Source organism: Bos javanicus, chromosome X, assembly GCF_032452875.1.
Source record: "Bos javanicus breed banteng chromosome X, ARS-OSU_banteng_1.0, whole genome shotgun sequence".
NCBI classification, from domain to species: domain Eukaryota; kingdom Metazoa; phylum Chordata; class Mammalia; order Artiodactyla; family Bovidae; genus Bos; species Bos javanicus.
In genome coordinates this window covers 54,532,094-54,546,905 of record NC_083897.1, presented here as the reverse complement: position 1 = coordinate 54,546,905, position 14,812 = coordinate 54,532,094, and the positions used below count along the sequence as shown (strand labels likewise).

General features: G+C 35.8%; 1 protein-coding gene across 1 annotated transcript in view; it reads right to left on the bottom strand.

Annotated features, from left to right (window-relative positions):
* FAM199X (family with sequence similarity 199, X-linked) overlaps positions 1–14,812 on the bottom strand; it is a 30,895-nt gene that overhangs the window by 10,448 nt on the left and 5,635 nt on the right. Inside the window, exon 2 of the mRNA XM_061409296.1 lies at positions 9,235–9,454. Within this exon, the coding sequence (XP_061265280.1) occupies positions 9,235–9,454 (220 nt within the window). The remainder of the gene's footprint in view (positions 1–9,234; positions 9,455–14,812) is intronic.

Below are 14,812 nucleotides of genomic sequence, written 5' to 3'. Positions count from 1 at the left end.
AGGAGAAGGTAGGGAAAGAAAAATTAAAAGCAAGAGTTTAAATGCCATGTTTCATATTGACTAAAAATTACTTTAATAAAAGACTAATGACAAATACTGAATCAGAAGACATTAACTCTGATCCACTCTTATTTTAGACAAAGCAGCAACATCATACTCTTTTTATATGCAGTCATTCAATGAGCAGTATTTTCCAAAAGCTTAAAATCACAATCGAAGCTTATTAAAATGCTAACTTAAGAATCGCTTATCATTAAGGTTTTAAATTCATGTGAATGCAGGTTAGGGCCCACACTGCATAATGAATAAGAAGCATTAGTCTCTATCTCAAGAAACCTGAGTGATCTGCCACTATCTGGCTCTTTGCCAGACACTGTGGTAGATATAATTCCAAAACAAAGACAAATAAATCATGTCCCTTGTCCTCATGACTGTATTAATAACCTCAAGACAATTAAAATAATTTAAAATACGTTGTGAATACGTATCCATGGCACTGTAACAGGTACACGGAATCCAAAGGAGTCTAAGTCATGGTCCTTACACAAGAACTTTATATTCTACTTGGAAAGATAACACAGTAGCACAAACATATAATTATACAACATAACGAACAACAAATGCATGTTTGAGATGACAAGTCATCAATGGAAATACCTAGCAACAAACTGAAGCTACAAGACTAAAGCTTAGAGAACTACTAGGGGACAGGCACCAGGGAGTCAATTGCATAGAAGAGATGTATGAAGCCACAAAAAGGGGGTGGATCACTCTGCAAGGTGATCATGTTTACAATGAAGTTATCTAAATTAGCTATTCCCCCTTAAAAACATTTTTACTTTGATAGTCATTGATGAATCCAAGTACATAAGTGACATCCAACAATCTATGACTTCCTTCAAAATCTCATTAACTAACACTGCTTGAATTATTCACCCTTAGCCCAAATGTCAGTGTAATAGTCAGTATTAAGAACATTGCTGAATGCATGCACAAAGGCCATCTTTTCCCGTTTTTAACATCAATAAAACATTTTGCTATTTCCCCTTTGAAAAACTTCAAATCACAACATTACTATGTTAAAGATCCTCCTGGGGTTCCTAAAACAAAATGAGGCACTCCTTATCAGATGAAAGGCCTCCCCTACTTCAAACTACTTTGATAAACTAGGTAGAAAAAGGAACTTCCAAAATATCTATACTCTCAAAACATAAGAAAAAATTTCATCTAAATCTTTAGCAAATATCTGTTAAGTGCCAGACTACATGCTAAGCATTTTAATTTGTCCCTTTAATTCTGTTTACATGGTTGTTGGGGGGTGGGTGGTAAAAAACAGGCAATTAATGGTCCTTTGGCCATTTTTTTTTCTGGGGAGAAGTAAAAGATCCCAGAGTTCAAATCCCAGCCCCACTGCTTACTAGCTGTGTGATCTTGTAGACGTTAGTTCCCTTCTTTGAGCCTCAGAGTCTTCAGTAAGTTGTGGTTACTATCATCCATCTCAAAGGACTGTTGAGAGATTATATGAGGTAACATGCCTGGCACATAGGTGATACTCAATAAATTGAAGTGTGTCCTTTTTTCTGTACCTTGCCATGGTTTTAAAAAGAAAGGAACATAAACTCTGAGAATATTTCATGTTGCTTAAGTGGCTGGGTTAAGTTTCACATGTTAGTCTCTAATAATGACAGCTTGGGGTAAAGGAAGAGGCATTCACATAAAGAGAATAATAAAACCATAGGTAGAAGAGAAAACAAAAACCAACACAGGATGAGATTAAGAAGACCTATATAATTAAAACAAAATCAGTGCTAGGGATTTAAAAGCTTTACAAATGAACCAGAGCTGTTATATGATATAAAGAAGTAGGCCAGTAACATTTCTAAATAGAAGAAGTAATAATGAAATTGGTCTGGAAAGAAGATGAGTTAAAAAGCAGTATGGGGGCTTCCCTGGTGGTTCAGTGGTTAATACTCCTGCCAATGCAGGGGACATGGGTTCAGTTCCTGGTCTGGGAAGATCCCACATGCCTTGGAGCAACTAAGGCTGTGTGCCACAACCACTGAGCCTGTGCTCTAGAGCCTAAGAACCACAACTACTGAAGCCCTCGCACTGTAGAGCCTGTGCTCTGCAAGAAGAGAAGCCAATGCAATGAGAAACCTGCACACCTCAACGAAGAGTTGCTCCTGCTCGTTGCAACTAGAGAAAGCCCGCACCCAGCAATGAAGACCTAGTGCAGCCAAAAATAAATAAGTAAATAAATATTTTAATAAAATACAGTATAGGAACAAAATAGAGGAAAGACTGGAATTAGGAAGCTCTTTTTGTGATTTGGACCTGGACTAAGATAAGCAAAAACAGAAAGAAAAATGGGAACAGATAGGGAAATTTTCAAATGAAATACAATTTACAAGATTATTTGATAACTGAACAGATAAGGATAATAATCAACTGGGGCTACCCAGGTGATGCAGCAGTAAAGAATCCACTTGCCAATGCAAGGGATTCAGGTTCGATCCCTGGGTCAGGAAGATCCCTTAGAGTAGAAAATGGCAACCCACTCCAGTATTCTTGCCTGGAAAATTCCACAGACAGAGAAGCCTCGTGGGCCATAGTCCATGCGGTTGCAGAGAGTCAAACAGGACTAAGCACATGGCACACAATAGTCAAATATCCGTGAGACCAGAAGAAAATTGGCAACATTTCACAGTCATACAACCCATCCAGGTTAACACACAACCCTTAAAGATCTCATTTTTTTATGGCAAGAGACCTGAAGTAATGTTATATAGATCTAGTCCAACACCTCATTTTATAAGTAAGGGAAAAATGATATCCAGGGAGGGTCATACGGTTAGTGGCAGCATCCAAATCAGGACACAAGTCCAGAACTTTCAACTATATCAGACTGTCCTGCCTTGCAGGTAGTTTGGAATGAGAGAAGAAGGCAATTTGGGGTATGGTGAGTTTGCAGTGATCATGAGAAAACCAAGTACAAATGTTCTTTGAAATTACCATTATCATTTTTCAATACAATATAAGACATGTCACAAAGCAGTCTTTTTTTCCCTCCATGAAAACACAGTAATTGGAAGTTGCATTACTGATTAAGGATTCAGCACCAGATAATGGGTTAGCATTAAATAATAAGGTCATTCAAGTGGAGATGTCAAGTAGCCAATTGGAGACATGGGATTACAGCTGCAGATGTACAGAAGAATTTACTGTACGGATTCCTGTGTATTTATTAGAGCGGCAATTTTCTATTTTATAACTGAATATATTTCAGAGTCAAAATGGTTAATAACTCTCATATTTTTCATAGACAACAATATTTTGTATATTTATATTAGAATCAGTAATTGTGACAAGGAGAATTAAATCAAACTTCTGCCATATTTTCTGTAGCATGTAGCAAAATTTTATGAGTAAGCTCATTTCTGTAACAGCTGATGTGCAATTTCAAATTGCACCTCTAGGTTTCAAGCATGACAGCTGTATTACTCACTTTCTAAATTTTCTATGCTTTCCTGCTCAACAATAAAATAATTTCTCAAGCTTTAAGACTAGTCAAATATATCTTTAACAATAAAAGGACTGCAAGCAAAGAAAACTAAGTGCAAGGCAAAATGCTTTGATGCAACTTCAAATGCTAAGATGCTTTTCATTCTAAGGTTAAAATCCTGCCTTATCAGGTAGTTAGCATTTCTCTTCCGAGAGAATCTATGAATCATTTATATTTATTTTAGTAGTAACTGAAACATCTGTTTAGAAGAAAGATTTAAACATATGTAGATTTTAATCACAACAGAGGTAATATGAATTTTTTAACTACAGTCAATGATTTTTAGTCTATATTAATCCTAACACATAATTTGTAATTATCTTCTAGGTAATTTACTATTCATCACTATGAGATCTCACAAAGACAAGAGAGCTTTATAAACCTTTCAGCATATTTAAACAGCAAATATCCATGGTAACAGAGTACCTACACTCCAATTTCAGAAGTGGGAAAACACATTACTAAGGCAGGCCTTAGTTTGTTTCAATGTTGTAGTCAGTCGTGCGCATTAATGGTGAGTGGTTGGGGATAGTTTTCCACTCCACTCATAAAATGAATGAAGAAGTCAGCAATTAAGATTTTAAAACGCCTGCCATTTTGCAACATTATGGATGATAAGAACTCTAAATAAGTCACATGAAATAAGCAAAAATAATAATATATTTCTCAGAATTATCAGAACTCCATCTGCTTACACTTTATTAAAAATCCTTGTAGTCAGATATTAAATACAAAGTGTGCACTTCAAAAAAACAAGACAGTGGGAAGTAGAGGAACAAAGAATGAGAATTTGTGATTAGCAGAGGCAAAGTATTATATATAGGATGGATAAATAGCAGGGTCCTACTGTACAGCACAGGGAACTATATTCAATATCCTGTGATAAACCATAATGGAAAAGAATATATACATATCTGGGAGTGTGTGTGTGTATAACAGAGTCACTTTGCTGTAGGGAAGTTAATACAATATTGTAATCAACTATACTTCAATAAAATTTTTTTAAATGAGGCACTGAAGAATACAAAAGGTATAATATATAAACAAAAATGCACACCACTTTATTATTTATGATAGAAAAAAACTGAAACAGATATGAATAGAGGAATGGTTTCATAAGTTCTGGAATATCTAGTACCAGGAATATTATGTAGTCATCAAATGAATAATTTAAATATCACAAAAAAGTTTATACGTTAAATGAAAATTTTTTATTACAGCATCTTATCCAGAAGAAAAGCGAACACTGCCCAATTCACTGTGTGAGGCAAAGTGATACAAAGGCATCACAAGAAAGGAAAATTACAGACCAATATCTCTTATGACTACCGATGCAAAAATCTTCAACAAAATAATAGCAAATCCAATCCAGCAGCAATTTAAAAGGATTATATACCATGAGCAATTATGATTAATCCCAGGAATGCAAGGGTGAATCATTATTAGAAATCAATATACTACATCACAGTAACAGAAGAGAAGAAACTGCATGATCATCTCAACAGACATGCAGAAAAAACATGTGACAAAATCTAACACCTTTTCATATTAAAAACATAGAACTAGGAATAAAAGGGAAATGCCTCAATATGACAAAAAAGAACATCTGTGAAAAACCTACAGCTAATATACTCAATAGTGAAGGACAAAGCTTCTCACCTAAGATAAGGAAAAAAACAAGGATGCCTGCTTTTGCCAGGGGTATCTAGATCTTCTCTCTTTCAACATTGTACTAGAGATCTCGTCAGGGCAATTAAGCAAGGAAAAAAGTATCCAGATTGGAAAGGAAAAAACAGAACTATATAGTCATAGATGACATGATCTTAAATACAGAAAACCCTAAAGAATCTATACACAAAATATTATTAAAAATGAGTTCAGCAAAGTTGCAGGATACAAAATCAATATATGAAACACAACTGTATTTCTATACACTAGCAGTGAATAATCCAAAAAATGAAATTAAGAAAACAACTCCATTTACAACTATATTGAAAGAATAAAATGTTTAGGAATAAACTGAACCAAGGAACAAAAGACCTAATTAAGCATAGAAAACTATTTAAAAAATCACTGAAAGAAATTAAAGAAGGCCTAAATACATTCTGGCCCATGTTTATGGACTGGAATATTTAATAATACTATTAAGATAGCAACATTTCCCAAATTGATCTACAGATTCAATGAAATCTCTATCAAAATTCGAACTTCCCTTTTTGAACAAGTGACAACCTGATCCTAAATTTTGATAAAAAAAGAACAAAGTTGCAGAACTCATACTTTCTGATTTCAAATCAGAAAGCTAGAGTCATCAAAATATAAGGATAAGAATATCTTGCCATAGATAGATATATGAATCAGTGGAATACAGTCAAGAGTCCAGAACTAAACCTATATATGTCTATGACCAATTCATTTCCACAAAGGCACCAAGACCATTAGATAAGGAAAAAAATACAGTCTTTTCAACAAGTGGTGCTGGGACAACTGGATTTCTACATTCAAAATAATGAATCTGGAACTCCTACCTTATACCATATACAAAAAGTAACTCAAAAGGATCAAAGACCTAAAATGTAGGAACTAATTAAAGCTATAAAATTCTAAGAAGGAAACAGATGAAAAAATTTGCATGATCTTGGATTAAAGGATGGTTTTAAAAATATGACATGATAAGCACAGAACTCAAGAAAATATAAATTGGAATTCTTTAAAATTTAATTTTTTTGTGTATTAAAGGACACTATATCAAACGAACAGACACAATCAAGTGAAAAAACAACACAAAGAATGGGAAATATTCTTGCAAATCATGTATATAAGGGTCTAGTAGTCATCACGTATAAAGCATTCTTACAATTCAATAATAAAAGACAACACAACTTAAAAATGGGCAAAGGATTTGAAAAGACATTTTCCCAAAGAAGATATACAAATAGTAAGATAAGAAAAGATGCTCAACATCATTAGTAATTAGGGAAATGAAAATCAAAATCACTATGTGTAAGACATAGTAGGATGGCTGTAATAAAAAAAGACAGACAATATAAAGTGTTGGAAAGGAAGTGGAGAAACTGGAATTTTCATGTATTGCTAGTAGAAATGTAAAATGGTACAGCCACTTTGGGAAACATTTTGGCAGTTTCCCAAAAAAGTGAACATAAAGTTATCACATGGCCCAGCAACTCCCAATGTATTTTCAAGAGAATTAAAAATAAAAATCCATATGAAAACTTATACCTGAATGTTCATATTAGTATTATTCATAAATAGCTCCAAAGTGGAAATAATCCCTCAGTTGATGATGAATTAAACAAAAAGTGATGTATCCATAAAATGGAATATTCAGTCATAGAAAGAAACTGCTATGGACTAGATGCTTGTCACCCCCTAAATCGGTATCTTGAAACCCTAATCCTCAATGTGATATTGAAGATGGGGCTTTGGGAGGTAATTAAGTTTATAAGACGTCATGAGGGTGGAGCCCTTGTGATGGGATTGGTGACCTTATAAGGGAACCAAAAGAGGATATTGCAGAAGACAGCATCTGCAAGCCAAGAAGAGTGTGCTCACCAGAACCTGTCCATGATGGCATTTCAGATTCCAGAACCACGAGTGTTTGTTTTTTAAACCACCCATCAATGATATTTGTTACAGGAGCCTGAGCTGACTTAAGACAGGAATGAAATATACTCTTATGTGCTATAACATGGATGAACTTTGAAAACAGTGAAAGACCACAGACACAAAAGGCCACATATTACATGCTGCTGCTGCTGCTAAGTCATTTCAGTCGTGTCCAACTTTGTGCGACCCCATAGACGGCAGCCCACCAGGCTCCCCCGTCCCTGGTATTCTCCAGGCCAGAACACTGGAGTGGGTTGCCATTTCCTTCTCCAATGCATGAAAGGGAAAAGTGAAAAAGTTGCTCAGTCGTGTCTGATTCGTAGCGACCCCATGGACAGCAGCCCACCAGGCTCCTCCGTCCATGGGATTTTCCATGAGTACATTTATATTAAATGTCCAGACAGGTAAATCCATAGAGAAAGTAGAAGAGTGGTTGCCAGGTGACAGAGGGAAATTAGGACTATTCACTAACAGGTATGGGTTTCTTTTGGAGTGATGTAAATATCCTGGACTTAGACATGGTGGTGGTTGCACAACATTGTGAATATATTAAAATTTCTGAATTATAGAATTATTAAAATGGTACCTTTTATCTCAATTTTTAACATTTTTTATCCAAATCATATTTATAACTGGAGAAGGCAATGGCACCCACTCCAGTACTCTTGCCTGGAAAATCCCATGGATGGAGGAGCATGGTAGGCTGCAGTCCATGGGGTCGAAAAGAGTTGGACACGACTGAGCGACTTCACTTTCACTTTTCACTTTAATGCATTGGAGAAGGAAATGGCAACCCACTCCAGTGTTCTTGCCTGGAGAATCTCAGGGACGGGGGAGCCTGGTGGGCTACCGTCTATGGGGTCGCACAGAGTCGGACACGACTGAAGCGACCTAGCAGCAGCAGCAGATTATTTCTTCCTCTTTAAAAACCTCTTATTTTTCAGCATAGTATTGTTTATAACTAGAAAAAAACTGAAATCAACCTAAATATTCATTATTAGGGAAATGATTAAATTATGCTTCAGTTATTGAAAAGAATGAGATAAAGTAGTTGAAACAGCAGAGGTGACCAGGGATCAAACCTGTGACCCCTGCAGTGGAAGCACAGAGTCTTAACAGCTGGACTGCTAGGGAAGTCCCTTTGTGTGCCTTTTTAACACTGTGCAAACATACTGTATCTGTATAAGCTCTTAATGGTGGTAACCACAGCAGAGTTGGACTTGGAGACTTATTTTTAATTTTATGCCATTCGGTATTATTTTATATTTTAATAATTTTTTTTTGAAATAAAATGTTTGATTCTTCTTTTGTACAACAATTTCAAGTATCTAGAAGGCAATATTCAAGCATACACTGAATATAACAGTTGCTGTATGCAAGGAAAGCTTCTTCAAATGTTATTGTCTTTTTTGTTGCTGTTATTCTCTTTTACAATCAGAAAATGGATGTTGCAATAACGTGATCTACATTTTCTGAAGGACTGTTTGGAAATGCTGCCTCATAATGACAGTAATTTGCTACAAAGCCATTTTTTTGTGTTATAATGTGCCAGAGAAGAAAAAACACTGTTAGGTGGAAAACATCTCTACATATGAAGAGAAAACAAAATGAGAAATTATATTCCTGACAACAATGAAAAATTATGTATTATGGAGTGGTTTGTGATCTTATATATAATATGACCCTGGTGTAAAATTATTATACCTATAAGGACATGAAGGCCATTTATTACTAAAGAGAAAATTTGCTTGGATTAATGCATAGAAAGGTATTGATGATATATATATTAACAAGAACATTATACAAGTACTAAATTACATGAAAATGTACAAAAGGTTACCTGCAGCATGAGAAGCCTAAAAGGTACATTAGTAAAAATAAAGGATACATATTTCTTCTAATTCTTAATGCTGTCATAGAATCTTTAGGACTGAACAAAAATTGGAAGAAATTTACTTTGAGGTAGAAATGAAAATACCCGAAACAGAAATTCATACTTCTACTTATGGAGTAATAATGGCAATATAAGAAAAAAAAAAACCTACCTGCCATTCAAATTCGCTATCTGACCAATCCCAGTATGTGCTAATAGAAGAAGAGACATCACTGCAGACACTCCCTTCAGGAAATAAATCAAAAGACGTGAACTCTTGATCATCTAATAGGGAATAGCAATCATCTTGATCTCCAACAGAAACGGATGAAAACAGTTCTTCACTGCATTCTGAGCTGGCCACACTTGTTCCACAGGAAGTTAAGTTCCACCTTAAAAACGACACAAAGTCAATCACAACAGAAACTACAGAATCCATACAATTTTTTAAGATACAAACAGTTCAGTTCAGTCGCCCAGTCGTGTCCGACTCTTTGTGACCCCATGGACTGTAGCATGCCAGGCTTCCCTGTCCATCACCAACTCCCAGAGCTACAAACAAGATATATTTATTACATTTATGAGGAATATGAGCATATTTCTAGATACAATATACGATAATTATTTTCAAAAGAGCTCTTGTAAAGATGTATAGTAAAATATTTACGAATGAGTATGTCTGGAACCTATCTCAAAATTATACGGAAGGGATTGAGGAATGAGTGCATGTTCAGTCGCTTCAGTCGTCTGACTCTGTGTAATCTTATGGACTGTAGTCTGCCAGGTTCCTCTGTCCATGGGATTCTCCAGGCAAGAATACTGGAGTGGGTTGCCATGCCCTCCTCCAGGAGATCTTCCTGACCCAGGGATAGAACTTGCATCGCTTAGGTCTTCTGCATTGGTAGGTGGGTTCTTTACCACTAGAGCCACAGATAGGGGCATAGATAAAGTATGCTGCCGTATGTAATTACTGAAGCTGCATGATGGGCATATGGGGTTCATTACACTATTCTCTACTTTCATATCTGACTGGAGCCAGAATGAATTCAAATTCTTGCTCTGTCATTTGCCTGCTGTTTGATCTGAAACAAAACAAATCTTCGCCAAGCCTGGGTCATCATATTTAAAATGCAGTTACTATGAACATTATATGACAATGCATACAGAGCACTCAGTGGATATAAAATGTGCTCAATACATGGCAGCTATTATTATTTTTTTTTAATTACTGGTTTTAGGTTGTGCTGGATCTCTGTTGCTGTGCCCATGTTTTCTCTAGTTGCTGCAAGTGGGGGCTACTTCTCTAATTGTGGTGCATGGGTTTCTTATTGTGGTGGCTTCTCTTGTTGTGGAATATAGGCTCTAGGGTGCAGGCTGAATAGTTGTGGTGCACAGGCTTAGTTGTTCTGTGGCAGGTGGATTCTTAACCACTGTGGACGACCAGAGAAATCCACAGCTATTATTATTAAAGGAAGAGGGCAGTCAGTGCAGGGCAGAGAAAAGTACCAACACAGTATACAGGCAGAAGCTCAAAGTGTTTCTTATATTTAAGTAACTTTTGCAAATATGTTAGAATAAGAAAGGAGTCACGAATAAGATTAAAATGACCAATAATTCCACTAATTAGCAATAACTGATCCATAATATTTTGGTACTTTTTTCTACATGCATATGTATATTTTTATGCAATCAGTGTTTTGTGTGTGTATAGATATTAGTGCCCTATTTATTTTCACTTAACATTATATACTGAACATTTACCCAGCTATATTACTTGAAAACATTTTAATGCCTATATAGTCCATTGATTAAACATAATTTATTAAACATTATCCTTCAATAACAGGTACTTAGCTGTTCAAAATTCCATTTTTTGGTATTACAAATAATACTGAGATGAAACCTTTTTGTTTATAATTATTTATCCAAATATATAATCTCTTAGGATAAGTAACTTGAAAGGAAATTACTAAATCAAACAATATGAACACTTCTAAGGGTGATAGTATACTTAGCCAAGTACCTTTCTGAAATGTTACGTAAGTTTACACTCCCTGCTGCTGCTGCTGCTAAGTCGCTTCAGTCGTGTCCGACTCTGTGCGACCCCAGAGACGGCAGCCCATCAAGCTCTGCCATCCCTGGGATTCTCCAGGCAAGAACACTGGAGTGGGTTGCCATTTCCTTCTCCAATGCATGAAAGTGAAAGTGAAGATGCTCAGTCGACTCTTAGTGACCCCATGGGCCACAGCCTACCAGGTCCCTCTGTCCATGGGATTTTCCAGGAAAGAGTACTGGAGTGGGGTGCCACTGCCTTCTCCATTACACTCCCTAAAGCAGTCTATAAAAGTGTTCATTTCACAACCTTAATAGCACTGAAATTTTCATTTTTAAAATTTTACCTAGCTGATAGGAGAAAAACTTTTTTATATCAATTTTTATTTCTTTGACTACTGTCAAGAACAAAATTAAAAATATTTATTAGCTATTTTACTACAGCATTTTACAATGTGTTAGTATTTTTCTTGTTGATTTTGTTAAGAGTTCTTTATATAGTAAGGATATTAATATTTTGTCTGTATTATTTGTATGCAGGTCAAGAAGCAACAGTTAGAACTGGACATGGAAAAATGGACTGGTTCCAAATTGGGAAAGGAGTACGTCAAGGCTGTATCCTGTCACCCTGCTTATTTAACTTACATGCAGAGTATATCATGCGAAATGCTGGTCTGGATGAAGCACAAGCTGGAAAAAAAACTGCTGGGGGAAACATCAATAACCTCAGATATGCAGATGACAACACCCTTATGGCAGAAAGCAAAGAGGAACTAAAGAGCCTCTTGATGAAAGTCAAAGAAGAGAGTGAAAAAGCTGGCTTAAAACTCAACATTCAAAAAACTAAGATCATGGCGTTTGGTCCCATCACTTCATGGCAAATACATGGGGAAACAATGGAAAAGTGACAGACTTTATTTTGGGGGGCTCCAAATTCACTGCAGTTGGTGACTGAAGCCATGAAATAAAAAGACGTTTGCTCCTTGGAAGAAAAGCTATGACCAACCTAGACAGTGTAGTAAAAAGCAGAGACATTACTTTGCCAATCAAGGTCCATATAGTTAAAATTTTGCTTTTTCCAGTAGTCCTGTATGCATGTAAGAGTTTGACCATAAAGAAAGCTAATCACCAAAGAATTGACACTTTCGAATTGTGGTACTGGAGAAGACTCTTGAGAGTCCCTTGGACTGCCAAGAGATCAAGCCAGTCAATCCTAAAGGAAATCATTCCTGAATATTCATTGGAAGGACTGATGCTGAAACTCCAATACTCTGGCCACCTGATACGCAGATTCATTAGAAAAGACCCTAATGCTGAGAAAGAATGTAGTCAGAAGAAGGGGATGACAGAGGACTAGACAGTTGGATGGCATCACTGACTGAATGGACATGAGCTTGAGCAAGCTCCAGGAGATGAAGGACAGGTATGCCTGGCATGCTGCAGTCCATGGGGTCTCAAAGAGTTGGACACTATCGAGCAACTGAACAACAAGTGTATTATCTGTTGCAGGGTTATGCATTTTTCTTTTTTTTTTTTTTTGGTCTTGAAACCTACAAATCTGTTTTCTTTTATAAATTTCCACTAGCTTTATATTATTGAGATAATCTTCATTGCTTTGGCAGTAGCCTAGGAAATTAATCCTTAGGACATGAGTTAGTATATCTGATACTAATAAGGTACTGAAATAATGACTTCCTCAAGAATAGCCTATTACTTACCTATTATTGGAGAAGGCGACGGCACCCCACTCCAGTACTCTTGCCTGGAAAATCCCACGGATGGCAGAGCCTGGTGGGCTGCAGGCCATGGGGTGGCTAAGAGTTGGACACGACTGAGTGACTTCACTCTTACTTTTCACTTTCATGCATTGGAGAAAGAAATGGCAACCCACTCCAGTGTTCTTGCCTGGAGAATCCCAGGGATGGGGGAGCCTGGTGGGCTGCCGTCTATGGGGTCGCACAGAGTCGGACACAACTGAAGTGACTTAGCAGCAGCAGTACTTATTATTAGGTTGTTTCTCATCCTTCATTAAATCCAGGTTTTTTCTTGAATTATGTATTCATTTTTTAATTTCCCCTCTTATTTTACATAGCTAATCTTAATTCCAAAGTTCTTGATTTATAAAATTTGGGCAATCTGACAATTTTATGGCACCTTTTCCTTTGTGATAAAGGCAGAGTATTTTAAAGCACTGAAACATACACAACATAAAACACTGAAACACACACGCTAACCTAGTATAGTTCCATAATATGAAAGCAGATGTCAACAAACTTTTATAAATAGGCAAAAACTCAAAATTCATCTAAGAATCCTAGAATACCTTTTAATATTACATAGCTTTATCACACGCTTGCTAGGTAAGCAGTATATGCATGTTTTAAAAAGATCAACAAACCTGGTAGAATTAACCTAATTGCTTCAGTCATGCAATAGGACAATAAAAAGCCTTGAATGGCAATTACAAGTTCTGTCCTTTCACACACTCAACAGACATTTAGTTAGTCAGTATCTTCAAAGTGCCAAGCACTGTGTCATGTACTAGGAAAAGCTGTCAGGTTATTGTTTTAATAGGAATTTCTTCTCAGCTTCAAAAATTTAGTAGAAATGTGTTTTTTTCATGAGTAATAATGACTCTCTTTTTTTAAAAAACTATGCCATATTTAATAATTGAAACATTAGGTCACTGACAAGGGAGTCTGGAATTTGCTTGATTTTGTGCTCTTACCTTACGGCAAAATCAGGATGTTCCTCAGTTTCAGATCTGTAACTTTTAATAGATATTACAAAGTTCTGGGTATTCTTAGAAGACTTAGCTCCTTGTTCTTTTCTTTTTTTAATTAACAACAAGGAAACTGATCTCATACTTGAAAGTCATTTACAAAACAGAAAAACAGCACTCTGAGTTTTCAAAAAATTCTCTTATCTTCTAATATGCAAATATTATTATTGTTGTTTTAAAACAATGTAGATAAAAACCAAGTAGGAAGTACTTTCATCCACTGCCAGTGGGAGTGTTATATTGGCACTGACATAATCTGTATATATAGATTTGGTACATATGTGTATAAAGCAATTTGGTAGTGTATATATAAAGAGATTTAAAAAGGTTCATTCCTTTGGACTCAGTAATTGCTTGGCTAAGAATCTATCCCTTTTCCCAAATAGAAATTTGGAAAAGAAGATGTATATACAAACTTGTCCAAATATTATAATAGCAAATAAAAAAGGGGCGAGACAAATGCTCCCAAAACATTGGGAATAATTAAATGAGTATATTTTATAATCATTAAAATCATATTTTCGGACCATTTATTGGAAAAGAAAATACAAGTGCAAATAACCTGGTCACAAATTTTATATATATAGCTTGATCCTGGTTTTTATTTTTATTTATTTTTTTTTGATCCTGGTTTTTAAAATTATATGTGTACAAAAAAATAATAACATTAATAGTAACAACAGGGAATTCTCTGGTAGTCCAGTGGTTAGAACTTGGTGCTCCCATTCCAGGGGCCCAGGTTCAATCTCTGGTCAGGGAACTAAGATCCTGCAAGCCTCATGGTACAGCCAAAAAAGGTAACATCATCAAAATGTTGACACCTGTTATCTGTGGTGAAAAGGATTATAAGTAGTCTTTATGGTTTTGTATATATGCCCACAATTTTTTCTAATGAGCTTTTATAATAGAAATTTAA